This window comes from Leptinotarsa decemlineata, unplaced genomic scaffold (genome assembly GCF_025532065.1).
Source record: "Leptinotarsa decemlineata unplaced genomic scaffold, Ldec_3_MD MMD2_tig00000199_RagTag_RagTag, whole genome shotgun sequence".
Lineage (NCBI taxonomy): Eukaryota > Metazoa > Arthropoda > Insecta > Coleoptera > Chrysomelidae > Leptinotarsa > Leptinotarsa decemlineata.
Window position 1 is genome coordinate 1599712 of NW_027412544.1, and position 27247 is coordinate 1626958.

General features: G+C 34.6%; 5 protein-coding genes across 8 annotated transcripts in view; all 5 read left to right on the top strand.

Moving 5' to 3' along the window:
* The window catches only part of mus101 (mutagen-sensitive 101), a 28170-nt gene extending 27617 nt beyond the window's left edge, over positions 1 to 553 (top strand). For both annotated transcript variants that reach the window (XM_023165358.2, XM_023165349.2), the window contains exon 18: positions 115 to 553. In XM_023165358.2, the coding sequence (XP_023021126.2) occupies positions 115 to 319 (205 nt within the window). In that variant the 3' untranslated portion in view covers positions 320 to 553. The remainder of the gene's footprint in view (positions 1 to 114) is intronic.
* A 3336-nt stretch (positions 554 to 3889) lies between these two features.
* LOC141481520 (zinc finger MYM-type protein 1-like) lies at positions 3890 to 5641 on the top strand. The gene has a single exon (XM_074173143.1). The coding sequence runs from the start codon at positions 3890 to 3892 to the stop codon at positions 5639 to 5641; it is 1752 nt and encodes a 583-aa protein (XP_074029244.1).
* Positions 5642 to 6865: 1224 nt separating this feature from the next.
* On the top strand, positions 6866 to 25977 carry LOC111509594 (uncharacterized). Of its 3 annotated transcripts, none has more exons than XM_074172783.1 (2): positions 6866 to 6927; positions 25666 to 25977. In XM_074172783.1, exons 1-2 carry the CDS (start codon positions 6876 to 6878, stop codon positions 25920 to 25922), a joined length of 309 nt encoding a protein of 102 aa, XP_074028884.1. In that variant the 5' UTR covers positions 6866 to 6875; the 3' UTR covers positions 25923 to 25977. The 3 variants fall into 3 exon arrangements, with proteins under 3 accessions (XP_074028884.1, XP_023021137.2, XP_023021144.2); XM_023165369.2 differs by lacking the exon at positions 6866 to 6927 and adding an exon at positions 14157 to 14649; XM_023165376.2 differs by lacking the exon at positions 6866 to 6927 and adding an exon at positions 14163 to 14640.
* Positions 9643 to 11917, top strand: LOC111509613 (potassium/sodium hyperpolarization-activated cyclic nucleotide-gated channel 1-like). The gene has a single exon (XM_074172781.1). It carries the CDS (start codon positions 10086 to 10088, stop codon positions 11772 to 11774), a length of 1689 nt encoding a protein of 562 aa, XP_074028882.1. The 5' UTR covers positions 9643 to 10085; the 3' UTR covers positions 11775 to 11917.
* LOC141481377 (potassium/sodium hyperpolarization-activated cyclic nucleotide-gated channel 2-like) lies at positions 14646 to 16230 on the top strand. Its single transcript, XM_074172782.1, has one exon. The coding sequence runs from the start codon at positions 14831 to 14833 to the stop codon at positions 16097 to 16099; it is 1269 nt and encodes a 422-aa protein (XP_074028883.1). The 5' UTR covers positions 14646 to 14830; the 3' UTR covers positions 16100 to 16230.
* Positions 25978 to 27247: the final 1270 nt, after the last annotated feature.

The following is a 27247-nucleotide window of genomic DNA, read 5'->3' on the forward strand; positions in this document are numbered from 1 at the left end:
CTAACTGTTGAAGCTACCATGTATTGAAACGCTTCTCAAATGAAATTTATTCCAAAAATTTTATAATTATTATAATTGATGAAGATCTATCTATGTATCATTATTCTTTTCTAGACCTCCATTTGATGACACAGTTCACGCTACACATTGCCTTTTGGAACTGAAGAGTGTAGAGAATGTTGCGGACTACATACCACTTGCTAGACAAGGCATTTACTTAGTAAACACAGTGTATATTAGTGATTACTTACATCAGCCGAATAGAGATATAAGGGACTGTGTGCTGCCGTACTTTTCAAAGTTTTATGCTCGCAGTTGATCAGGTGACTGCATCAAGTCCTAATGATTGAGACTAGATTATGTCATATTATGACTTCCGAACTGAATTAATTTAATGCCATAATTTTCAATCACATTTTTTATTTTCTTTCTGCTCATTCAGCTATGATGAACGAATAGGAAGTATTTTAATGAAAATTATTGTGATAACTAATACATTAAATTTTATACACATATTGTGTTACTTTTTAAGTAAAATATGAAAATTGAAAAAGGTATTTCATTTCATTTCAGCATTGATATTTTCCAAAACAACTTCAAGCTTTTAATTTTCATATAGAAATTAATCCACTAATTAGTAAATATCTTGAGACACGGGCAACTGTAGCCCAACATTTTTGGTGTGAGTTGTTTTTGTTATTATCATTAATATTATCAAGTTCGTCAATACTGTTTTGACTCTCATTTATCTTTTATATCGGTAATTCAAGTTGCATTGAAATAATAATAATGTGTCTTTATTCTGTCAATCGAGGATTCATATACATTTTTTCTTACATTTGGAAAACTAATGCTAATCCTAGGGCTGACGTCAAAGGCAAAGTTCACATCAATAATTCAAAATTACTGATTTGTTCTACCACTTAACCATGGTGTAATCACATTGAACCGTCCCTATATAAAATTTTGGATATCTTCATAAAATGAAGATATCCAATTTACTTCGGTATTTCACTCACTGAGGCGCTAAGCGCACACCGATGTTTACATTTGCAAACAATTCTTTTTCAATCTATCAACATATGTACAAAGTTGGGTCAGTATCATTTATTTTCTTGAGATATTTTAACAAAACGAAAGCAAATGGGCGAAACCACTAGGGTTTCTATAAATCTTTCTGTAGCTACGTTCGGATATTTGTTAGGAGCGAGTGGAGCTGGAGTGGAGTAATTATTGAACATGCTAAGAGTTTCAAAAGGATCAATAAACGAACGAAGAGTGGGAATATATATTTTTACAGTGAAAATAAACTGAGGTTATGTTTGAGTAGAATTGTTTTTTTTTATATAAAGAGAAAAATAAACCAATTTATGCCTGCAGTTACTTTTGCTCAGTACTTTTTGAAAGATCAGACTCATTTTATTTCATATGATTTCAGCATCATTTCTTAAAACTACTTTATGAAATTCGAAGGTGAAACTACTGTTACTGAGTATTTCAGCTTTTTAGGCCATCCTCTGTTGACATTTCTTCCTAACGTTGGAGGTACCTATAACCTCAGTGATGACACAGACCTCTCAAATTACCAGACACTTGTGCCAGCGAAACATCACAGACTATGGCCTTAAAACCTGAAACCACATTACTGGAATTTTTTCATATATGCAAAGTAGATATAATATTCACCATAAAAATAGAAACTTTGTTATCGATTTTTGAGTTCAATTTATTTGCTCTTTTCGAATCTTCTTATTAAAAAAATAAGGAATTTCATCAGGCCCGTGCTGGGCCGCCGGGACACCGGAACGTGTCCCGGTGCGCCCTTTGGCCGGATGCGCCCTTTGGCCGGACCTTTCTGGCACCCTCCGGCCCCGAACCTTACAAATTTTACATTTAGAATGCCAACATTAAATGTTTAACAGCATAATTAACACCGTTTAAGTAAACAGAAAATTTAAATAATAAATATAATTAAATTTGGATCATTATAAGACGAAGCTTATCGTCGATATTGCCGAGCGGCCGGGTTGAGTGTTGCGGCTGTAGGCTACACAGAATGAACTACGACAGCGCCCTCAGGAAGTGTGGGGAGTGGGGGCGGTACGAGAGTCCCAATTTCGTCTACCTGTTCATGCTTGTATGTTACATGTTACTCACTAGTCAGTAAACTCATGCAGTCGGCCTGATTGTAACTTGTACTTGTGTAGTATTGTATTAGTGTTTTATTTCAAGTTATTCGGTGCTGTTACTGTTCTTCCCGTGCAAGTTTCAAACCCTTAATGTTAAAGGTAAGTGTTGTTATTATTCTTATTAGTGAGTTGAGGTTTGAGGTGGAAAAAGCACATAGATATAGATAACCTAAAGCAAAATACTAGGCATAGACCTAAGCCTTTTCTGCATAGCATAGACCTAAGCCTTTTCTCACAACAGTGGAACAGTGGCTGGTAAATTTGAGAAAAAAACAGAGTATATATAAGGGGCGTCTAAGTTGGCCAAAGCATTTACTTTTACTAATCATCTCATCAAAATATTTTATACAGATCACATTAAAATTATTATTGGTAACATACTATGTTTGTTTATCTTTTACTCGAACTGTCAAATAGCCACATGTTGTCAAAGTATGCTCTTTTAATCTTGCATTTATTTAAAACTAAATCTTGTTTTTTTAAATACATAAAGTGATCAGTTAAATTTTTTTTAGCGGGTTACAAATCATGGACAAGAAAAATAAAAGGAAAAAAAGTGGACATGAATTTCGTCAAGAAAAGAAAAACAAACTTCTACTCGAGTCTGCAATATCATGTTCAAAAATAACAGCTTTGTTTAAAAAACCAGACGGCCCATCTGAAGATGAAAATCTTGAATCACATGCACAAAACAAAACGTTTGAGGAAGCAGAATTTGTTAGCTTCAACTTGTCTTCACCATCAAGCTCATCAAATCTTGATTGTTCCAAAATGATTTATGATAATCAGTTTTCCGATCTCAGTTCTGATAGATTTCAGGGGTTCAAATTAGTTGAAAATTTACAAACTGAAGAGCAAGACCCGAATTATCTTAGTCCTCGTAAACTGGAAGCACCTTCACTTGACACAGGAAATTCGGCTCGAAGATGTTATTCTTCAGTAGAAGAATCTCAAGTACATATAATCAATTACTTCGAAAAACCAAGCGAAAGACATTTATCGGCATATCTTGATTATCATCCAATACAACCTGATGAAAGAGAGTTGCCTTTTAATGACAAAAAACCCTTATACACTGTAAAACGAAACGATGGAGAAACCTTTCAGAGACATTGGATTTCATATGACGAAAATTCAAAGAAACTGTTCTGTTTTATTTGCATCGTTTACAGCAGCAACTCCAATTCAACCTTTTGTACAGGGTTTGAAGACTGGAAACATGTCCACCAAAGAGTTAATGAACATGAAATGTCCAAAGCTCATTTTCAATCCGTCGAGGCTTTTATGGTAGCCAAACGTAAGAAAAGTACTCGTGACCTTCTTTTTTGTGATCAACTAGATAAGAGGAAACAAGAAGTCTTAGAAAGGAGACATGTGGTGAAAATTGTAATAGATGTCTTGAAGCTTATAGGAAAGCAAGGATTGGCTTTTCGTGCATCAAAGGAAGCTGCTTACTCTCTTAAAGATGACACAATCAACCATGGCAACTTCTTAGAAATTATTATGTTAATGTCCAAGTATGATCCACAGTTAGAGAAACACTTGAAAAAGGCTATTGAAGAAAGTGATACGCGCATGTCTAAGAGGTCAACAAAAAAAACAGACGTGGAACACGAAAAAAAAGCAAAAACAAAAGGGTGGGCAGAGGAAGTGCCGTGACATTTCTAAGTAACAACACGGTAGCAAAAATAATGATCTGTATGACAAAAGAAATCAAATCTGTCGTGGCAAATGAAATCAAATCGGCCGGCAAATACTCAGTTTTGATGGACACGACGATAGACATAAGTAGCAATGATCAATGTGCAATAGTTGCCAGGTATGTTAAAGGTCATGAAGTGTGCGAGAGACTACTGGCATTAAAAAGTGTGGTTTCTACTACAGGAGAGGCATTATTTGACACTCTCTCTGGTGTATTGACAGAACTTGAAATACCTTTGAGTGATTGCGTCGCAAATGCGTTTGATGGTGCGTCTAACATGAGCGGTCAGTATAATGGTTTGACTGCACAAATGGCCAGCAAAATCCCAAATCACATTCACACGTGGTGCTACGCGCACGTTTTGAATCTCGTAATATCTGATACAGCTCAATGCCTCACTGTAACAATCTCATTTTTCAGCATAATGCAAGAGACCCAGGTTTTTTTGAAGGATTCAATTAAAAGACTGGATATGTTTAGGAAGCAAAATCCTGAGTACAAGTTGGAAGCCATTGGGGCTACCAGATGGCGAAGCCGCAGCAATGCAGCAACGAAAATATTCGGCAGAATAGACATGTGGACCTCTTCTGAAGAACAGTCTTCAAACACAGCTAAACCTAACAAACACATTTATCTGGAGTTGGTATTGGCTCTGTTCAAAATTTCACATTCAGCTGATTTCAACGCCAAAGTGAGACATGAAGCAACTGCTTTACTTAAGAAGTATCTGGATTTTGAAACAGTACTTGTTGGCATGATATTCTTGCAATTGTTCAAAATCACTACGCCACTATCGGATTACCTCCAAACAAAGAATCTGGACTACGCCCAAGCGTGGAGGAATATTGAGTCTTCTCTTAGTAGGCTAAAACACCTAAGGGAGAAGTTTGATGAGACTTTGAATGCAGCACAACGCTTTGTTTTGAAAATGACGCAGAAACTCGAAGAAAGAGCAAAGGCCGATGAAACTCTTAATGAGATTGTTATTGGCAAAGCAATAACTGAGAAAAGAAAGAAGAAAGTAAAGAAAATGGCAGGAGAACTTGCTGAAGACGACAGTGTTGGAACTTCTCCGGAAGAAGAATTCAAAATAAAGATCTTCTTCGTAATTGTAGAGAGAGCTGTCCAAACTATGGAAAGCCGTTTTGTGCAGCACAAATCGCTATACTTGGATCTGGCATGTTTTGACCCAAAAACATTCAAATCCCAAGAATCTCTTCCACCTAAAGCATTGAAGAAAATAGGAGAATTAGTTTTGAACGTTGATGAAGAAAAGCTGAAAGAAGAACTTATCTCATTCGTAAATGTATGGCCCCAGATTTCAAATGCAAGTTTGAACGCCGACTATGAGAATGAAGATGTCTCAGACGAGAAAATCGATGCGCAAGAAGAAGAAGATGATGAAGACCACGAGGTCCAGTGCAAAGAGTCGGCATCATGCAATAGCTGTATCAAGTGTGCATATAAAGTTATATTAGAATATAACATGTACTGTTTACAATACCCAGAACTTTCAAAAGTGTATAAGTTTCTTCTAACTATCCCATTGACTCAAGTCTCTTGCGAACGAGCATTTTCAAAGTTGAAACTTATCAAAACCAGATTAAGATCGTCTTTGACAAATGACAATTTAGAATCATTACTGTTGATGCAATCAGAAGCTGATATTTTGAACTCCATAGATCCAGACAGCGTTATTGACTATCTTTGCAACTCCAGCTCCGAACTTAAAAGACTTCTTCAGGTTTAGATTCAGTTTGCAAATTGACTCAAAGAAGACCTACATTTGTGAATTATATATATTTTTTTATTTCCTTAAAAATTATGTAATAAGTGGTAACTTTTTTTTAAATGTATATATTGCATGTTATATGTGAAATGTTTACCGAAAATTACACTTATTACGTTTCAACTCCTACTTTCTCTTTTAATTATTTTATTTTAGCTTAAAAGCTTAAGCTTAAACATTTCTTCAAACGATATAAGTACGACAGTTATTTTCCCATTCCGCATTGCAAATATTTAAAATTACCGTTATTCTTGAGCAAACAATAAATGGCCATTTTGTTTGACAAATACTGGTACGATTGTGTAAGTGTGATCGTTCGCTCGTACGGTGACCAGATGCCAGAATAGCAAATTGAACCCAGCGTCATGAGCGATCAACACGCTAAAAAAACAGAGGTTAGGAATGGTGGAGGGGGGGGGGTGTTGGCGCCCTTTGGCTATGGCCGTCCACCGCCCTAAGAAAGGGTCCAGCACGGGCCTGAATTTCATCAAGTATCGGCCGATTCCCTCAACTGTCGGAACTTCTTATTTGTGTGTTCTCAGGAACATAGTTATCACATTTATAAATAATACAATTGATAATTGCATTGTATGTGAGGTTCTCACTTAATATATCAATTCCAGATTTGACTCAAAGTTTATTTGATTTTCAAATAAATATTGAATCTAGTTTTGATGAGATGGCACACCACCACATTTCGCTTACATTTGTGCAACAGTTTGTAGACAGAATCTCTACAGATCAGTGGATAGGAAGGAGAAGAACAGCAGAAATGTCTCCTAGATCACCAGATCTGAGCCCATTTAACTTTTTCATTAATGCTTTTCTCCAAAGTTGAGGATACATACTAAATACATTAGGTGTTTTAATACTACATGAATGAGACGAATTGATTAAAGAAAATAATGAGGAAACCCTTATACAATTGAAATACTTGTCAACATAACCAAATATTACTTTTCAAGGGAATGAAGAAAGTTAGGTAGAAATTTTGGCAAAAATTGCACTTTTAGAAGTATGCTTTTGAGAGCCCTAGTGTTTTGAGAATTCAAAACACCGAATTTAGTTGGCCTAAGTCCCTCACTGTGTATGTTTAAGACAAATTGAATTACGTGATTGAGTTATCAACATTTTGTAATTCTTTCATGAATCTCTGATAAGTATGCTTGGAAGGAATGTAAGAATTCATTTAGAAATGAGGGTACTAGGATGTGGGTTGCTCCTATCATTTACTTTCAAAAGGAAGGGTGAGTATATAAAAAATCATTATATTTCGTTGTATCATCAGTTGAGAACACAAAAATGTATAAAGTTGTAATTACAATTATTGTATTCCTGGTATTACTTATTGATTTTCTTGTCAAGAGTGAGTATAATTGAAGTGTTGCAGACAGTGGATATAAATAGATCAGTGGCATAATAAAGGAACACGAAGGTATCATTTAATAATAAACACCTGAATACAGGGCTGACCAGAATATTTTTTAACGTTTTCAATTTTTAAAGTAATCCAAAATGGTTATTTTGAAATAAAACCTCCAAATATTCATCTCTCGCAACTATCTACATTGTAGGTTCTGGTAAATGCCTGTCGGAAAACAACTACTAACTACTTCCCTGGATAATACCACGATATTGAATTATATCAGACAGACATTTATGCAAGATACCTCAGCGTGGTATTACCCGGGGAAATAATTGTTTTCCCGCAGGCGTTCACCAGAACCTACGATGTAGATAGTTGGGAGAGATGAATTTTTCGAGATTTTATTTTGAAATCTTCATTTTCCAGTACGTATGTATCTCTCCTCGATACAGTCTTCAGATACTGTTTAAAGTAATCGAAAATCTATATCTTCTTATAATTGCTGTTAACTTAATTTGTATTACTTGAGAAAAAAAAATCTGCAAGGAAAGCAACATCAAATATTTACTTAGCATCTTGAATTATTCAAAATGTATCAATAAAAAAATAATGGAACTTATTCTTGAAAAATGTGTCGTTTCTTGAACCAACCTGTTTCAAAACGATTTGAAATACCATTCATAAAATATGAGATATTTTATTTTCAAACAGTTCATAAAGTGCAATGTGGTCACTAATAAGGTATATGCTGAATTTTTTTGTCCGTGGTTTGCAGGTTTTCATGCCTGAAGTTTCGTCTACTTCTGCGGTAGACATTATTAAAGACGATGAGGTAATGGTCGCTCCAGCACTTCGACCGGTACCTCATCTCCTTCGATAATTTTTACCGCAGTAGTAGACGAAACGTTAGGCATAAAAACCTGCAGAACACGGCTAAAAACACAGAAAATAGCGTTGACGCAGTATACCTATTTTTTTGTTTCGATAATTTTATTTGGAATAAATGGTAAGTTGGTTACTAACTAAATTGGACTTTTTTCAAAGTTTATATTATACAAGTTTTGAGTTTGCCCTTTATTACTCTTGCATTAATTCAGATTGTAGAAATTTTAAAACTGCGAAAAGCTTAAGAAATATTGACCTCTCCATTCGAACAAAAACGTGTTTTCATCAAATGAAAAGTGGTTGAATTCATCATTTCTGAAAAATTTATCAAAATATTTTTCTACAGTGGGACCCATGGAGTTTGCAATTTTTTTTTTTCAATTGTGGATGTACAAAATATCGTATTTTATAAGAAAGTCTGCTTTATTGTACCTGCTGATAAAATATCTGTAGAACTTTAAACTTTTTTCAAAACTTGTATTACGGAAAATTATTACGACTAATAGTGTAGTGGAAAAACGTTCTAATCGTTAATTCAGAAAACTAATTTAATACAAAATCTCATAAAAAATTCCCAATTAGAAAATTGACAAAGGTGATTAAAAATCAAGTGAAATTACTCCGAAAACTTCTATTAAAGAAAACACGTTAAAATTTGCTTAATTCAACCTTACTCGAAAGTAATTTTTACTACTGATCTCTTGAATATAAGACACAAAATGCACCATTAATTTGATTTCCATGCTTTGTAAATAATAAAATCTACGAGTGATGACATTTCTCTCTTATTGAATAATATGTTCACTCTATTTCAATATATGATTTTCTTGAAAAGAGGAATTAAAGTAGGTCTGTCTTTCTTGAATATTTTAAATAAATCCACTATTCAATAAGATGAAAGCTGACAACAGTAACACAATTATAGTATCAGAGCCACAGTAGAATAATACATTTTTATTGTGTCAGAGCCGTGAATTCACGAAAGTGGGCTCAAATCTTGCTTAAATCTCCCATTGTCTAAGGGCACAAAATACCTTATAGAAGGGACTTCAAAGGGATACTCACCACGGAACAGGAACAGTACTTTTTAAAAACCTCGAGGTGATTGATTTCAACCTCAAAACTTCGTCGAGTGCTTAGTGAATTTGAACATGGTAAAATTAAAATGGTTTGGTCAAATTTTGTATATTATGGCTTAGTATGAAGATATCTTTATTATCTTTATATTATGATTATATAAATAAATATATAAATAAATAAATCTTGATTATATGTTTCAAATAATTTGAATTTACCGCTAAAAATGAGATAAAACACCTCGAACACAGAATATAGGTCACAGAAACTGGGCCCCTCAACATCAAAGTGCCGCCAGATGAGTATCTCTTCTGTAAGGTATTATGTACCAGAGCCCTTATTTTTAAATCTGATTAACTCTCACATCGAGAGAGAAATCTGATGTCTCTCTCTATTCAGAAAGTTAAATAGAGACATCCGATTTTTCACCTGATTTGAAAATAACGCCTCAGACATATTTCTAGTTATATCTAATCTAGTTGTGGGTGGATGGATTCTGTCACGTTACATATCTGAGGGAAAGTAATTAACAAAGTATCTCCAGAACACAAGACTAATGGCCATAGACAGCAATTTGAAGTGTTCGTGTTTCTGAGTATTTGACACATAACCTAACCTAACCGAGAAAATATTACGTTAGGTACAGATAGTGCAGACGGAGTTTTATCACACAATAATTATACAGAGCTATATTTGATACCTACGTGAAACAGTTACAAGCTAATCCACAATTTATCGGGTTTTAGACATCAGATGACCGTTACTTTACGCATAGCAAATAGCTGAGACGGGAATATAGGTATAACATATTTTTGCTTGATACGGTTAAATCTCAGACTTGCGAACTGTGTCGCAACGAGCGGAATATGGTAGTGTTACGTTATATGATATTAGATCATATATTATGGATAAGCACCTTTACACATTGCCAATCGTACCAATACAACCGCTTCACAAACCGCTGTCATTTTTAGGTCAACCCTCTGATATCGATCGCTAGTCGAAAATGTTTATCATTAAAGTAGGGCATGAATTTCAAATTTGAAGCAAATTGATATCACATAAAGACCAAACGAGATGGAACATACTTGCAGACTTGCAGGCAACAAAACTAGGCATATCTTACTGCCACTGCATCCAAACGCATCATTGTGTCAAAAATTCAGGAGAAAATTTCAAGAAATAATAACCGTAGATCTTCGTAGCAGAAAATGCAACCAATTTTTTGGAGGTTTGAAATCCCCGATGAGAACTGAGATGAGAAGACATATCAAAAGCTCTTATTTTTATATCATTCACCCTTTTAGTAAGATGGGTATGGTTTTGGAGGTAATTTTTTTCATTGTTTGGTTTTGGAGATATTTCACTGTGCTAATCTTTCATTCAATTTCTAATGACATTTTTAATAGTCATATTAGATATCTAACTTACGTAATAGATATCTTACATATATTTTTGATAGTACTCACATTTTTCACCGGTTGTGCTAATTGTAATATGAAGACTATTATTATTGATCAAAAACAAATAGTAAAAAAATATCTGTCAACATACTTTTTTTTTGATATGATGGCATTATGTCATTCCCTAATAATAAACAATGCATATTCTGATTTATTCATTTCATGGGAGAGTCCTTATAGTTTTCTTTGTTTTATACCACTCTCATCCTATCTTGTTAGGTTGAAAACATTTTTGAATGTTTTCAAAGGCCTTATAATGCTTTATAGCGTCAAAAAATCGTTCTGTGTTGTCGCATACCACACTTTTATTTTAGTTTTGTTGATTCACACTTTCACATGTTCGATTTATGCTATTCCTTTGTGGATTCATGAAAATGATATTCCCGATGGATCATTATTACAGATTGTTGAAAACCGCGCTTCTTCTAGTTCTTCTTTATACTTGGAATGTTGTCTGCTTGTTTTCTGTCATTTTCTGGGAGTAGATTATTCGGAAGATATAACTGTTCCTGTCGAACAATTGTGTTTGTTCATAATGATTTTCACTGGACGGATATACACCTTATTTCTGATTGCTGATCTGCTAGGAGTTTTCGGCTTCACGGGTACTTCTGAAAGTGAATATGAACGCAATTTAGCCCAACTGAATGCTTTGATGCGATCCGAAAACCTCTCGATGGATTTGCGAAAAAAGTTGGTGAACTACTACGAATGTAAATATATGAAGAACCATTTCAACGAGGACGAGATTTTTTCTGCCATGGACGACTTCATGAAAACAGAGCTACTTTTATTCAGCGCAAGAAAACTCTTACTGAAAATAGAAGCTTTTCAATCGATTCCGAGAACACAATTCGTGGACCTGTTCATGCACAAAAAATCCACAATTTATTTACCCAACGACGTGATTTCAAAAAGAGGGTCTACAGTAGATAAGATTTACTTTATTTGTTATGGAACCGTAGCTGTTTTGAACGCTAAAGATCGAGAAATAATTCACATTAAAGATGGGGATCACTTCGGCCTCATATCTTATTGGACATCACCCGATTTACAACATATTTTCTCTCATGTTGCCGTGGAGACATGCGAAATTTTCATGGTCAGTACGAAGATAATGAACGAATTTTTCTATAGGAACCAAGAAGCTAAAAAATATTTTGAGAATAAAGCGAGAGAAACAATCCAACTATACAAACTTATCGACAAAACCATATCTAGAGGTGGGACCGATTTATTATCTGAGTTGAGGGGAAAACTGCTGTTCGAAGTTCCCAAGCTGAGACCATTCGCAAGAGACTGAAATATTTTTTACTGTATCTATTCGTTCATCCCTTTGTTAGTTTCTATAATTTTCATGTTTTTGAATATGTAAGTTATAATTTATGGTTTGTAGATTCAATGTTTATTATAAATAATAACACGACATTCAACTCAAACATATCGTCTCAATTATCTATGTTTCCTCAAGGGTCAATATTAGAACCGTTGTTTTTCATAGTGTATACTAACGATTTAAGTAACTATATGGTTCCGGTGAAAATTATTTCATTTGCTGATGATACGACGTTCCTTTATTTTTGTAAACTGAGATCAGATCAGCACAGAATTCACTAAGATTCAGCTAATAAATCCGAACGACTCTTTCAGTTGTATTGCCAACTGCATATGCAGTGAAGATTCCTGCACTGACGCCTATCGGTGTATGCGTATATCCAAGACTGGCTTGAACACTTAAAGTTCATTTCTTTAAATTTATCAGTTTTTCGTTTACAGAAAAAAGCTGTCAGGATCTTGTCCTGTGTAAGCTATCTGAAACAAAGCCAATCTTCGTTTATTAAACACAGAATAATGCCCTTGCCGTGTTTGTACATTTTCAAGTTCTAACAGAGATTTACAAAAACCCCTCGATGCTCACAGATAAGCAGATAACCTGAGATAAAACAGGTTCTGCCTAACCAAATCCAAGAAAAATTCACTGAGTTATTATCTATACAATATATTACCATCAAAATAGAAATCATTAAGTATAAATTTAATCAAAATAAGGATAAAAAAACTGATTTTTGACGCATTGTTTTTATTCCACAGAGAAATACATTGGACATTTCAGACTTTGTAGGGAATAAAATTCGTCTCACCCAATTTTCCGTTTTTATGTTATCTTCTATGTTTTTTTTAAATCTATCTTTCTATGTTTTGATGATATTTTACAAAAATTTCAACGGCCACAAAGAGTAAATGTCTGGTGTGGCATTAATTGGTGGACACGTCATAGGACCCTATTTTATAAACGGAAATTTAACCTCTGAACGATATTCATTACTTTTACAAGAGCATATTATTCCAGAGCTTAGACGATTATTTCCGAATAATAAGAATCCCAATTTGCCGACAGAACAAATATGGTTTCAACAAGATGGGGCTCCTCCAAATTTTGGACGTGTGGTACGGCCATATCTTGAAGAAACTTTTCCTGATAAATAGATTGGGCACAGGGGAGCAATTGAATGGCCAGCTAGGTCTCCCGATATGACCTCACTTGACTTTTTTCTATGGGATCATATGAAAAAATTTAGTCTACAAAAATAGGCCGCCAAATATCGAAGAGTTGTAAGAAAGAATAAGGCATGGAATTTCTACCATTCCTCCTCACATGATTTTACATTCACTACAAAATTTTGTTCAACGAGTTCATTACTGTCGGAAGGTGAATGGTAAACACTTTGAGCACCTTATTAAATAGAATTCTGAAGAAAATATTTGTTGTTTATTAAAACTTGTTTTTTCTTTGGGAAAGAAAGTTTTTGGCTTTCTACTACTCCATCTTGATACAAAAAAAAAGGATGAGGGAATCTTCTAAAAAAAGGCATAACTATTGTTTTCATAAAATTTTAAATGTTCTGGACATTCACTAAAAAATACAATTTATCTTTTCATGCATTTTTATCAACCCTTAACAATTATGCTTCTTTTATTCTATTTATTATTATAATTAAATTGCAATTATATCCACATACTCCACCTTGTGTGAATTTCATAGTAAATATCCATAATTTCGTGCTTTTTCTTTAATAAATTTGAGAGTAGTAGAAAGTTATTTTAAAAATTCGATATATCGAAAACGGTTAAATTTAGGAAATGATATGTATATAAATTTTGTTCAGAATTTTGAGCAGAATTGAAATATGGAATAAGACTTTTTGACTGATTCTGTATACTCAATTTTTATTCAGTGTGAAAGTTTTGTAAAGGCTTGAAACTTTTGTATCTTAACGTTTTTCGCTAGCTATTTTACTTTAAGAGATAATCGATCGTATCCATACATATCAGTGACCCTGTATATGTACTTACTTCTTGACCTAAAAAAGCATTGGAAACAAACAGAAATATTTTTCCTGAAAAACTCAAGAGATATGGCAGACAGAATCAGACTTATGATTGGTTTCACTATTATTTGACTGACAGAAAACAGAGAGTAAAAGTTAATAGCATATAGGGTGTTCCTAAAGGTAGAGTCTTAGGTCCACTGCTTTTCATATTGTACTTGAATGATATTAATTTATACATGGGTTGTGGATTTATAACTCCATTTGCAGATGACACATTAATAGCATGTAGCGATATATATTTAGATAGAGCCATTCATGTAATGAATTCCAGTTTGGAACTTCGTTCAACTACGTTACGGAATGATCGATACAGCAGTAACTCAAAATTGCGAACCAAGTCGAACATGTTGGTGTTACGTTATGGGACATTAGCTCATATGGATACGCACCTTTAAATATGTCCAATTGTACCAATATAACCGTTTAACAAATTAATGTCAGTTACGTCAACCGCTGATACCAAACGTCAATTGAAAAGACCTTACTTCAAAGTCAAACTTAAATTGTTGAGTTGGAAGCAATTTAATATCACATAAAAACCAAAGAAGATGGAACATATCTGCAGACTTGCAGGCGACAAAACTAGGCACATTTTACCGCCTCTGCATCCAAACGCAACCTCATGTCAAAAACTTGCAAGAAAATTTCAAGAAATGATAACCATAGATCCTTGTAGCAAGAAATGCAACCAATTTTTTGGAAGTTTGAAATCCCCGATGAGAATTGAGATGAGGAGACATATTAAAAGCTCCTATTTTTATATAATTCACCCTTTGAGTAAGATAGGTATTCTTTTAGAGGTAATTTTTTTTTTATTTGGTCCTGGAGATATTTCACTGTGCTAATTTTCCATTCAATTTCTAGTAAGATTTATAATGATCATATTAGATATCCGACTATCGCTATCGATGTCTTACATGTGTTCTTAATAATAATCACATTTTTCACCGGTTTTATTGATTCCAATATGAAGGCTATAATTATAGATCAAAAACAAATAGTGAAAAATTACGTGGCATCATACTTTTTTTTCGACATAGTAGCATTATGTCATTCTTTTATAATTAACAATACATATTCTGATGTATTCATTTCATGGAAAAGTGTTTATAGTTTTCTTTGTTTCATACCAGTCTTATCATATCTGGTTAGGTTAAAAACATTTCTGAATGTTGTCAAAGACCTCATACAAATTCACAGCGCCAAGAAATCATTCTGTGTTGTCGCATACCACACTTTTCTTTTAGTTTTTTTGATTCACACTTTCACATGTTCGATTTATGCTATTCCTTTGTGGATTCATGAAGATGATGTTCCCGATGGATCATTATTACAGATTGTTGAAAACCGCGCTTCCTCTCGTTCTTCTTTATACATGGAATGTTGTCTGCTTGTTATCTGTAATTTTCTGGGAGTAGATTATTCGGAAGATATAACTGTTCCTGAAGAACAATTGTGTTTGTTCATAATGATTTTCTCAGGACGGATATACACCTTATTTCTGATTGCTGATCTGCTAGGAGTTTTCGGCTTCACGGGTACTTCTGAAAGTGAATATGAACGCCATTTAGCCCAACTGAATGCTTTGATGCGATCCGAAAACCTCCCAATAGATTTGCGAAAAAAGTTGGTGAACTACTACGAATGTAAATATATGAGGCACCATTTCAACGAGGATGATATTTTTTCTGACATGGACGACTTCATGAGAACAGAAATACTTTTATTCAGCGCAAGAAAACTCTTACTGAGAATAGAAGCTTTTCAATTGATTTCGAGGACACAATTTGTGGACCTGTTCATGCACAAAAAATCCACAATTTATTTAACCAACGACGTGATTTCAAAAAGAGGGTCTACAGTAGATAAGATTTACTTTATTTGTTATGGAACCGTAGCTGTTTTGAACGCTAAAGATCGAGAAATAATTCACATTAAAGATGGGGATCACTTCGGCCTCATATCTTATTGGACTTCACCCGATTTACAACATATTTTCTCTCATGTTGCCGTGGAGACATGCGAAATTTTCTCGGTCAGTACGAAGGAAATGAACGAATTTTTCGCTAGGAACCAAGAAGCTAAAAAATATTTTGAAAATAAAGTGAGACAAACAATTCAACTTTACAAACGTCTCGATGAAAGCATATCTAGAGGTGGGACCGATTTATTATCCGAGTTGAGGGGAAAACTGCTGTTTGAAGTTCCCAAGCTGAGACCAATTGCATTGGACTGAACTATTTTTCACTTAATTCGATTTTCATTGCTTTGTTAATTTTTTTGAATTCATTTTTTTGTAATATGTATTATTATAATTTGTTGGTTTCGCAGATTCAATGTTTGTTATAATAACAAGTCTCAACTCAATCCTATCGTTTCAATTATTTATGCTCGATAACTTTGCTCTTGATGCGACTTACAGACGTTTACCTTTTCTGTTGACTCTGCTGTATTTTTTGGTTCCTTCATGATCAATCGAGTGTCAAACATGTGTATGTTACCGTTTTAGTACTTCAAAACTAGATTTGGTACCTTATAATACTTTTAGTAGTAACGCTTTTTGATATTTTAGTACTCTTGTAACATGTTGATTATTGGAACAGTTTAACTGATATCGATTTTTACCGAGTGGCATATATGCCATCTATACTACATAAAATCATTCTTTCATTGTTGATTTTTTCTAAACAAAAATTGATTGTTCGGTCTCTTACCACTGCATTTTTTATTAATGTCAAATTGGAACTGAAAGGTAAAACTTGAACCTCTGGCGTACAATATTGTAATAATATTGAATATTTGGTAGCAGCACTCGTTTTGGATGTGTCAAATTGGAATGTCAAATGAAAATGACGATTATAGTACGGGAAAGGGTGAATAGTAATAGTAGTGGTACTTTTACATCAGATCTAGAACTTTTTTCGTACTTTTTTTAAAAGGTTTCGGTAACAGTGTGATGAGCGTGCTCAGCAATACATTTGAGTTGAATAGTTATGACAAGAATTTAACGATTCACGTGTCACCAATTTCACCAAAATTGTAAGTAGAGAGATTTATGCCCCTTCTATGAACAGGTGGGAACAAAATCGGATTTCTTTTGTGATAATTTGTAATTTGAATTTGTATCATTTAGTTGAATATATTTTTTTACTTAAAGTTATGTTGTGACACAAAACCAATTAAAAATTCAGATTTGACAAATCCTTGCCACTTACGCTTAGGTACTATTAGGATACAATTGAATGTATACATTTCAAATACATTTTGAATTCGAAAATAAAGTTTCTTGATGGAGACCATACAAAATTTATACAAATTTGATATCGGTGAATCATGGTTCAATTAAAACATTTTCAAGGGGGTGTGGTCGCTTCGAGGAGACTAAAGAGATTATACTTGAATAAAGTTTAAAAATAAGGAGGTGCAGCCAAGTAAGCGGAGGCCTTCAAAAAAAATCAATTTACTTCGTGTGAGCTTTCGGAATCTCTTTTTCTCCATTTTTCAACGACACTACAAGATAGTTATAATGAATATATGTCATACCTACTTATATGATATAGTGAACCTATTGCAAGGGCGTCGCCAGCTTATGACTAAGGGGGGGAGGGGGGAATGGGGTAATATTATGGAGGATAAAAAATATGAACGCCTGGTACAGTCGAAAGCATGAAGCGTTACATTTTTGAAGCCTTTGCCTCGGTGACGATTGTAATAAGAACGGTTCTGATATCAATGTATAAAACTTCACAAACCCTCGACAGCACAATAACTAAATCAAACTTTAAAACACAGTAATTTATTTTAACAAAAATAATATTCAATTGAAACATAACTTGCGGGGATTTTTCGCAAAACTTTCAGCCACTTTATCATTAAAATTATTTAGGTTTTTATTTATTATAGCTCTGTGTACACTCATCATGGCCAGACCATTAAGGTGTTTTTCTGCTATGGTGCTTCTTAGCCATGTTTCCGGTCTTCTGAGGCTGCTAAAGGATCGCTCTACTGTACAGGTCGTGCATGGTAAAGCGATCCAAATTTTCAATGCTTTTTCCGTTTCGGGAAAGAAGGAATTTGTTTCTTTTAGGACATCAACAACTGTAAGATTTGTTAGATTAAGCCTATCGTGCCACAATTGTTACCAAAGTTCGATTTTATTCTTTATATTCGGTAAATCATAAACCTGGGCAATAGATTCACAAGTTTGTTTCAGATTTTCAGTTGTCATCTTTTGCATCTGCGCGGGTGTAACTTAGATTATGCGAATAATGGCGAGTTTTTTTCAGCAAAACATACTTTAAGGGAGGTGATAATTTAATCCAAGTATGGTATTACTGAAGACCTCTTCCAATATTCTGAAGGTCTTCCTGCTGGATGTTTGCTTCTATGACGTTGATATGACGTTGTTTCCCCGTAATATGCGGCATTGATGTAATGTCCTCCACCAGTCCGATTTTCTCCGCAACAGCAGTAGCTTCCTTTATAATTTCGTCTGTCACTTTTTTCGGATTGTCACGGTGGCTTTTAATTAAAAGTAAAATCCTTTTAACGTGTTCCGAGGCTTTGACCACGTCCAAATCTACAGATTGGAGTACGTTGACAATAGGTTCCATCAAAGCCGAGTATATGGCTACCAACATAATCCCAAGAATGAAAGAAATTCTGGAAGTAGCCGCATGCAGTTGGAAGGCATTTTTCCGAGTTGCACTATTTCCTCCTGAGATACTGTTTGTAAGGCTTCCAGAATTATTGGAAGATTTTGTTTAAAAACTCTGATGGTTTTGTGTTTTTCACTCCATCTTGTCTCGCAAAGTCTGGAAATATTAGGTATCAACTTCCTCCTCAAAACTGATTCCCAAAAAAAGTTTATAATATCTTTGGTAGTTCCCATGACATTTCAAGTGAATTTAGATCATTGATAACTAGATTCAGTTTGTGGGACGAGTAGAAGGTTTTGGTGTACTTTTTGCGTAAGATCGCTTGTACTCCTCCGTGTTTTCCTGACATCGTTGAACAACCATCAAAACCAAAACCAACGCATTTATTTATATTCAGATCTTCTTTTTCCAAAAACTCATCTATGCTATGTGCAATCGATTTCGCATCCAAATCTTTCAACTCAATGATTCCGACAAACATTTCTTGAACTTCCTGTGTTTCTTCATCAAAATATCGCATCCCAATCGATAGTTGTTCAGTGCCAGAAATAGCAGCTGTTTCGTCTGCTAGCACACTATATGCTGCTGCTTCTTTCACTTTTTTCATAATATCAGCCTTAATAACGCTTCCACAAATCCCAATAATTTCATTTTGAATATCCACTGAACGGTAGCTTGCATTCTTTTTCCCATGCTCAGTGTGTTTCTTTAAAATCAAATCTCCCGCGTCAATTCGCAGCCTGTATAAATCCTCGAGAATACCTTCACCATAATGTTTATCTCTCAGTGCTAAGTCGTGTGACCGGCAAAATGTAATGCAGGAAATAATAGATTTTATAATTTTGCGATTTTCTTTAATAATTCCCTGGGAATATTTGTTCAGTTGCAAATCGACAGGCACACCTTCGAGAAAACATTTAACAGCTTTCAATGCTGCCTCCCTATGGAAGTGGGTTTCAATGTGCTTTTTGCACTGCTCGTGCAGTGCGTGCAATATGCCTCTGAATGAATTTGGATTTGCTGGGAACAACGTACAATATTTACAAAATGCTCCTTTTTGGCGCCTGGAATATACCAACCATGGAGAGTATGTTTCCAACCAAGAATAATTAAATTTTCTCTTTTAATGTTTTGCATCTTTCGCAAAGTTATAGGTCGCGGAAGGGGACCAACAGTTTTCAATCAATTCCTTCTTGTTTTCGGTTGATAACATGTGAGTCCGTCCAAACGAACATCATACAGTAACATTCTACCCGGTCTAGAAACTGCTACCAAATTTCAGAGTTCATCGAACAAGCGCCATCTAGCGTCGAGTAGCAATACTAGGTTTTACAAGGATTGTAGTCGATTTATTCAACTGTAGGCTGTAGGCGTTTCTTATGAACTCTTACACTTACAGATGGCATTGTCCACAAAACCAATTGAAATTGTATGTTCGTAACAATAACTTCTACTTCAGGTAGGCCGCATACAAATTATACAAAACTAACGTGAATGCTGGTGAAAGGCTGTTGTGAAAAGAAATGCAATGCACACAACACACACACACACCATACCTACCTCCGACCTACATATTTTTACACTGTTTAATGGCAAATTTGATATAGTCGTGATGATAATGGCGGCGATTTTAAAAACAGATGTCAAAATCTTAATGTTATTCTGAATATTTCAATACTTTCTACAATATACATTAAACCTTGTGAATTTATTTATGTTTTGTCATGCGATGCGGAATTTATTAATAGGTAAGGAAGTCAATTGCTCGCACTTTGGTCGCTTTGCGGCTAGCTACATTTGATCTCTGGGGTGGGGGGGCAACTGCTCCCCCCTGCCCCCTTGACCTACTGAATGCCAGTAATTATTCATCAAGTTGTGACGTCTGTTTACAAGTTTACATTTCTATTCACAAATTTGGTCATCTGATTTTGAAATACAAGTGGTACTGAGAACATATCATTTCAAAGAACGTAGTTAATTTTGTAAGCATAGTATATTATTAGGTTGTTTCCAAAGTTTTGCCGGTTTTTATGAGTTAACTTCAAACTGTAATATCTCAGTGAATACTTGATCAACTTAATCAAAATAAGCGCATTTTCAATCAATGTCGTTTTTGTCTGGTCCTGATTGGCGAAGATTCTACAGATGAATAAACTAATGATAAAAAACTTTTAAAACAAGCTTTTATTTAAGTGTCATAAAAAGATCAAAATTAAATTTCAAATCACATTAACCACATTCATTTATGACTTTACAGAATTGAAATTATAATGAAAGCTTGTCGCTATGCCGAGAAGAAATCTCTAACTATTCAGTCAGATGAAATTTAAATTAAGAAACATGCTGATAGATCAACTAGGTATTGCAATAAATTTCAAACCCGATAAATCCTATGTGTACAAAAAAGTTATTCAAGCTTAAAGTTCCACATTTGAAGCATTCACGGCACTTTTATTTAATTACAAACATTATGAATTGCTTACAAGTTTAGTAGGTGCCTACCTAATTACAAAATTTCAATTACAAATTACACAAGTACCGAAGAAATATTTGTCAATCCTCCCAGAGCTTCGTTAAGCAGGGAAACAGAGCTATGCAAATAGATATAGTTTCTTACATTTATAGGTTCTTCCATTTATTGTCTTCTTTTTAGAGTCGGGAAGTAGGTATTCAACGGTAAAAGCTTGATTTAATTTTTTTTCTAGACATATATTTTTTTTATTGAAGCCAACCCTGGATGTGGCATCTATTTCATGGTGGGCCTACCAATTGCCTATCATAAACGAATGCGTATACAAAATGTCGTGTCCCTGCTATTTACCGCTGGAGAGATCTTTCGTACGGAGCCGATCCTGGCAGCAGCATCAGGTCATATTTATGATTAACATGCATTGCCATCGGTTCTGGACCAGCATGCAAAATTTCAGGTCAATCAGATATCGGGAAGTGGGTCAAATTAAACTTGCAAGATTTGTTAACATACATACAAGTCAAGTTAAATAAAAGCTTTTAAAAAGTTATCGAAGTGCTTCAAAAAATGGTAGGCGGCTGGTTAGAGATCTGAGAAGTATGGTGGGTGATGCAGAACTTCGACGCCCAATTCGTTTCATTTTTGGACGGTGATTTGTGGAACGTGCGGCTAGGTGTTGTCGTGGAACATGCTCGGACCTCTTCTATTACCCAGTGCTGGCTGCTGCTGACGCAATTTTCGGTATGTTTTGTCGATTTCATCACAATAGCACTCTTCTGTGACGGTTTGGCTCGATTGCAGGAAGTAACCATGGTCTTTTTGATGGGTTTTCACCTTTAGGAAGTGCCTGGGTGGCTCATCGGTGTGAGACGACTGTGTTGAACATCTCCTGTTATCGTAGATGATCCAGTTTTCCTCACACGTGACGATCCGATCCAAAAAAGGATTGTTTCGGTTGAGCAAAATCGAAAAACAGACTTCGATACGTGACAATTTCTGTCGGTGGTTCAAATCGTGAGGCATCAACTTTTCGAGATTTTTAACCTTTTCAATACGTTTTAAACCATCAAAAAATCGTATGAGAGCTGATGCCCAGTTCTTCCGCCATTCCACTTAGGGTCTTCGAGCCATCCGACTGATCGGAGACGCGAACACCACTTGCAACCTTGATAGTCTGGAACATCGAAGAAATGTTGGGGATTTATCTCTCTTTTATAGATACTTCCACGGGAAGTTTTCAAGACTTGGCACAGTTGATTCCACCAAAAGCGGTACATATCAGAAACATGCGAAGGACTGTGGCTGATCATCGTTTTGAGGATCGACTCAGTACACCTCGAACTTCACTGTTTAAGAACTCTTTCATTTGGAGAACTGCGTTTATGTGAAATAAACTTCCTGAGAACGTTTTTCCAAATGGATTTGACCTCTAGCGATTCAAATTCAATGTGAATAGCTACTTTTGCGCAGGCACCGCTCTTAGATCACCTTAAGTATTTTCCTGTAGTGATTGTGTTTTTGTCTTCGAGAAAATAACCTGATATTTAGCAAAAATAATCAGAGAAAATGGGATTGTGTCAATTGCTGAAACAGATTTCAGATTTTTTTCGGTTTCTATAAAAATTTCAAACATCTAAACCTGAAATATATACTTCTAATCAACTTTGACATTTATACTTTGAAATATATTACATTGGTTCATCCAACATGCACCTATGAAATAATTCATTGTATATTCAATGAATTTGTTTTTTATTGATATAATGGCTGAAACTCAAAATAGATGAAATGTATTGAATTTTATAATTTAGGTATAATATTATGTTAAAACAACGATAAAAATAAAATAAATACAACAATAAAAATTAATTGGCGCTCCGGGGCGACTTCATTGATTCCAGTGGCGCATTTGCTTTTTCAGCTGCAGGAAAAACCTGCAGCACCACATCATCTGAAGATCTTGATCCAACAATGTTCTCTCTCTCATAAAACAAAATGTAGGGTGTCTCCAGAGGCTCCGTACAACCCATCTCGTCTTGTGTTTGTAAATCTTTTGCTGGAAAATTCCTCACTTGTTTACTTTGTGGTAAATGTTCAAGAAGTACTGAAAACTTATGTGAATTTTTGGAACTTCATCTAGCTTTTCCTAATACGACTAATCACCAGTCCGTGCAAAGCTTATTGTTAAATCATCTGAAAATGGAATTTTTAACAGGTGATGATCAACTGTATTGTCAAACATGCGCCAAACTAACTGACTGTTATAAGGAAACAAGTATAGCTGAGGCACCAGTCAATCTAATAATAACACTGATGATTTTCAAACAAGACTCAACCTCTAACGGAAGCAAGAAACTATTTGGAAGGTTCGAAATAGATGAACATTTCAACCTAGCAGACCACTGTTATAATATTCATGCAGTCATTGTTCACTGTGGTTCTGGCGTTGAATGTGGTCATTATTACGCCTTAGTCAAAGAAGAAACGGACTGGTTTAAGTTTGACGATAGTCGTGTCACGAAGTGTTCTGGCGATGCATTGAATTTATTGGAGCCTCTGGAGACACCCTACATTTGTCTTTTATGAAATGTATTTACGTTTTCTGGTATTTTCGAAAACCAGATATATTTTTCCATAGTTTATTCCGATTATGAATCCTTTTTTTTCTTGAAATTATACTCACGTACCTACTAGTCACCCGAGTTCAGTTGACTAACTTATTTCTTTCTAACGTAAAATCTTTAGAAAAATGAAAAAGCGGAAAATGATGCGAAAAAGAAATACATTATCATTATTCTTTCCGAAAATGTTTGTTGCTTAACAGGATTTATTTTTTTCGAAGAGACAATTGTTTTCTAGCCTTCATTCAGGGCTCGAAGAGTTTTTCCATGTTGAAAATATAATAATAGACAAATATCATTTGAATAGTGTTGGTTTCGAAAATGTTATTACCAGAGTATTTTTTAATACATTCAATATGTCTGATGATTTATGAAAAGGTCATTTTCTAATATGGAAAAACTTGTTTTCAAGTGCTGAAGAAGAATTTGATTGAATTCGAAAAGTTTACAAGAAGACAATCGATTGATTCTGTCGAGCATTCTTTTTCGAAGCTCCGATACTAGAGATGCCCATCATCAACATTCAATGGAAAACGATGTTTCCTAATTAGACGTAATGAGCTAAAAATAGCAGCCTTTTGTATTTGTCCGGCCAAGATTTTTTCCTTTATGCTACCAGCCGGTATGATCTTAAGATTCAAGAGTAGAGAGAGCATCATTCCACCAAGAACTCCACTAATCAGAACTATCATCATAACAGAGCAGTCTAATTGATACGTTCTTTATTTTGGAGTTGTGGCAAAATTGATAAGAATTTTATTGGGCATACGTCCTCTTTTATCGCACCTTTGAGATCTGTTTGAAAAAAATCTGTTTAAAATCTGTTTTTCCGTTAACCAGCTGTCGCACCCATACGAACGACAAACCTCAGAAGTCGAAACTTGTGCGAGCTAAGGATTAACGAGGTTTTACCTTTTAACGTGTGATTCCTAACACGTGATAACTGAGAGGATATTTCTTCATGCTCCTGTACCAATAGATTGGTACTGGCAGGATCGTATGAAGTATATATATCAAAAGGGCTCCACGAAGTTTAAAATTTATAGGCCAATTATTTATACTTTTCATCCCATTATTTATGCCAACGGAGATTGGGAAAAAATTTGTTAGTTAACAATTGAATAACTTTTTGAAAAATGGTGATAAAACTTTTTTTTCTACGGGACTCGATTCATTCAAGTGTTAAGAAGATACTAGATTTTTTTAAATTTTTAAAATGACATTTTATGTTATAAAAAATTATTTATTTTGATAAACTCTCTTTAGCGGTAGCGCGCTCTTGCCGTAACAGCCGCGCGGAACACTATTTTCAACGTCATATTGAAATTGTAAATAATGGAAATAGAGTTTCTGGACTCGGGACTTCTTTATCGGAAATTTCCTCCTCTTTAACGAGCTTTTTTTAAAATTGCTTAAATATTAATATTTTTTGAGTTATTAACGAAAAACTAAATACCATTTTTTTCAATCTTATTTTGTTAATAACAATTGCAATTTTTTACCTGCACCAAAATCCTTCAAAAACATTTTTCTAGAGGTGATTCCGAATCGATTGAGCTATCGCTCATATTTTTAGGACCTTTATCTCTATTTTTCATGTTTTTTAACTTGTTGATTAGACTAAATACTGTGCTCTTTATAACGACTTCGACTGCTTCGGTTATTTATCAGCCTCGTGTTCTGAATAGGTACTACACTTACACGTAACTAACTCATTATTTTTCTTTCAACTACTTACAATTAATTACCTTCTTCCATTGGGAGGCTCCAGCCATCCTAATTTCTTCTTGTTAAATGTTAGCACTGCCACGTGGAAATCCGATCTACTCCGGCCTCCAACTGGCGTGAATGGAGGTGCTGTTATATCTGCAACGCACGTACATTCACAACATGATCCGACTTCGATCTCCAACAAAAACGTTCACATATCTTTTTTGTGAATGGTCATTGTCGACACGTCCATTCACCGCCATGTCAAATGCGAAAGTGCCTGTTTATCATTTGATTAGGTTTTGTATCTGTAATGAACTTAACATAGATATTAATGTTTCAGGTGACACTGATCAATCACCCTCTTTGAGCAGATCAAAAAGATGTATCGTTGTGCAGAAACAGAGCGTTGGATATCTTGGTGAACTTGATTATTACGACTATGGAGAGAATGCAACTGAAACTCCTCCGCCTACAAGAGGAATCTATGCGAAAACAAAATTGGTGAAAGTTAAACCTGTAGAATCGAAGAAAAGAAAGTACCATGTCGTTAAATTACTTAATACACGTGTTGAACCAATTTCGAAAAGAAAATACTGATATCATTTAAATTGTTATTTTTGAGATGAAATAGCAAATACATTATATTTGAAGTCTATTGCTTCTAAATTGGATAATGAAAATTTTTCTACAGGGAATGTTTTTGATCGTAGCATTAAAATTTGATTGTGGTGACTAGTAATTTTTAAGTACTATGGTGATTATAGTAGAGGGAATATGGCATCGATTGAATATACTAGAAAAAAATATCAAAATTACGACGTTCAGATGTTTATTTCCATCACATAAGATTAATTGACCAACACCTTTGAAAAAGAGGGAATGACCCTCATATTGGACAGGATTTTTAAAAAAAATATTGAAAATCAGTTGCTTAAATATATCGTATCCTGAAATGGTTTGAGGTCTGAATCTGCAAGCTTTTAACAGAATTTAGAATTTGTTTACCATGATAGTTTTTGTTAAAGATTCAACCACTCTTACTCTTACTCTTCCAGCAACATCAACTACTGATGTTGCTGGAAAAGTAGATGCAGATTTTTCAAATAACATTTCTGACAAGTAGCCATCGATGGCTTACCATCGAATACCTTTACCGTCAACATTTTCCAGGGATCCATATTGAATCAATCCCCTTTGTATCATAAATTAACGATTCAATATTTCAATTTGCTGACAACACACATTTCTTTCCAAAGAGGTTTCCTATTTCAATGTTGATATGGCAAAAAATTCAGGGTGACAGAAACCGTGTAGAGTGTAATGTTACGAAAAACCAAGAATCACATTTATTCTAAGAGGGTGAATGTAGCGGAAACGGACTTCAAAATACTGGGGGCATACGATTTCTCTAGCTGCGTGAATCAATTTGTTGAGTGTCTAATTGTTTACCAGTCTTTTTTGGCAAAATTACGTTACTGGAATAGCAATGTCGACTTCTCAGCAACTATTCACACCTTATAAAGTTGAAATTAGACCTTTTTTGATTTTCAAAAACTACACCTCACGATTTGATCTCCACAAACTTTATTTAAAAAATATATCACAACATGTTTCGCTAGCACAGTAGCTTTCTCAAATCGTGAGGTGTACTTTTTGAAATTACTATGGATCTTCATCAAGTAACGGCCGAATCAATCAGAAAAAAAAAGAACTTTTTTGGTCCGGAAGCAGATAGAAGTTTGAATAAATTGGTAGTGAGTTGTCTATATCTAACTACAAATAATCCTGAATGATACCAAGATCTTTTGGATTCCAAATTAAAAAATGAAATATTGCCAAATTCTATTATTGTTATACCTACTTTGCCGCAAGTACTTTTAATAGACCATCAATCATGTTTATAAAACTTCTATAAAGAGTGG

Excerpts from the sequence above, each read along its gene's own strand:
- LOC141481520 (XM_074173143.1), top strand. The coding sequence starts at position 3,890 with ATGACAAAAGAAATCAAATCTGTCGTGGCAAATGAAATCAAATCGGCC.
- LOC111509613 (XM_074172781.1), top strand. The coding sequence starts at position 10,086 with ATGGAACATACTTGCAGACTTGCAGGCAACAAAACTAGGCATATCTTA.
- LOC141481377 (XM_074172782.1), top strand. The coding sequence starts at position 14,831 with ATGAAGGCTATAATTATAGATCAAAAACAAATAGTGAAAAATTACGTG.
- LOC111509594 (XM_023165369.2), top strand. The coding sequence starts at position 14,412 with ATGGAACATATCTGCAGACTTGCAGGCGACAAAACTAGGCACATTTTA. Across the intron at positions 14,650-25,665 it reads TCACCCTTTGAGTAAGATAG|GTGACACTGATCAATCACCC; the intron begins GTATTCTTTTAG and ends TTAATGTTTCAG.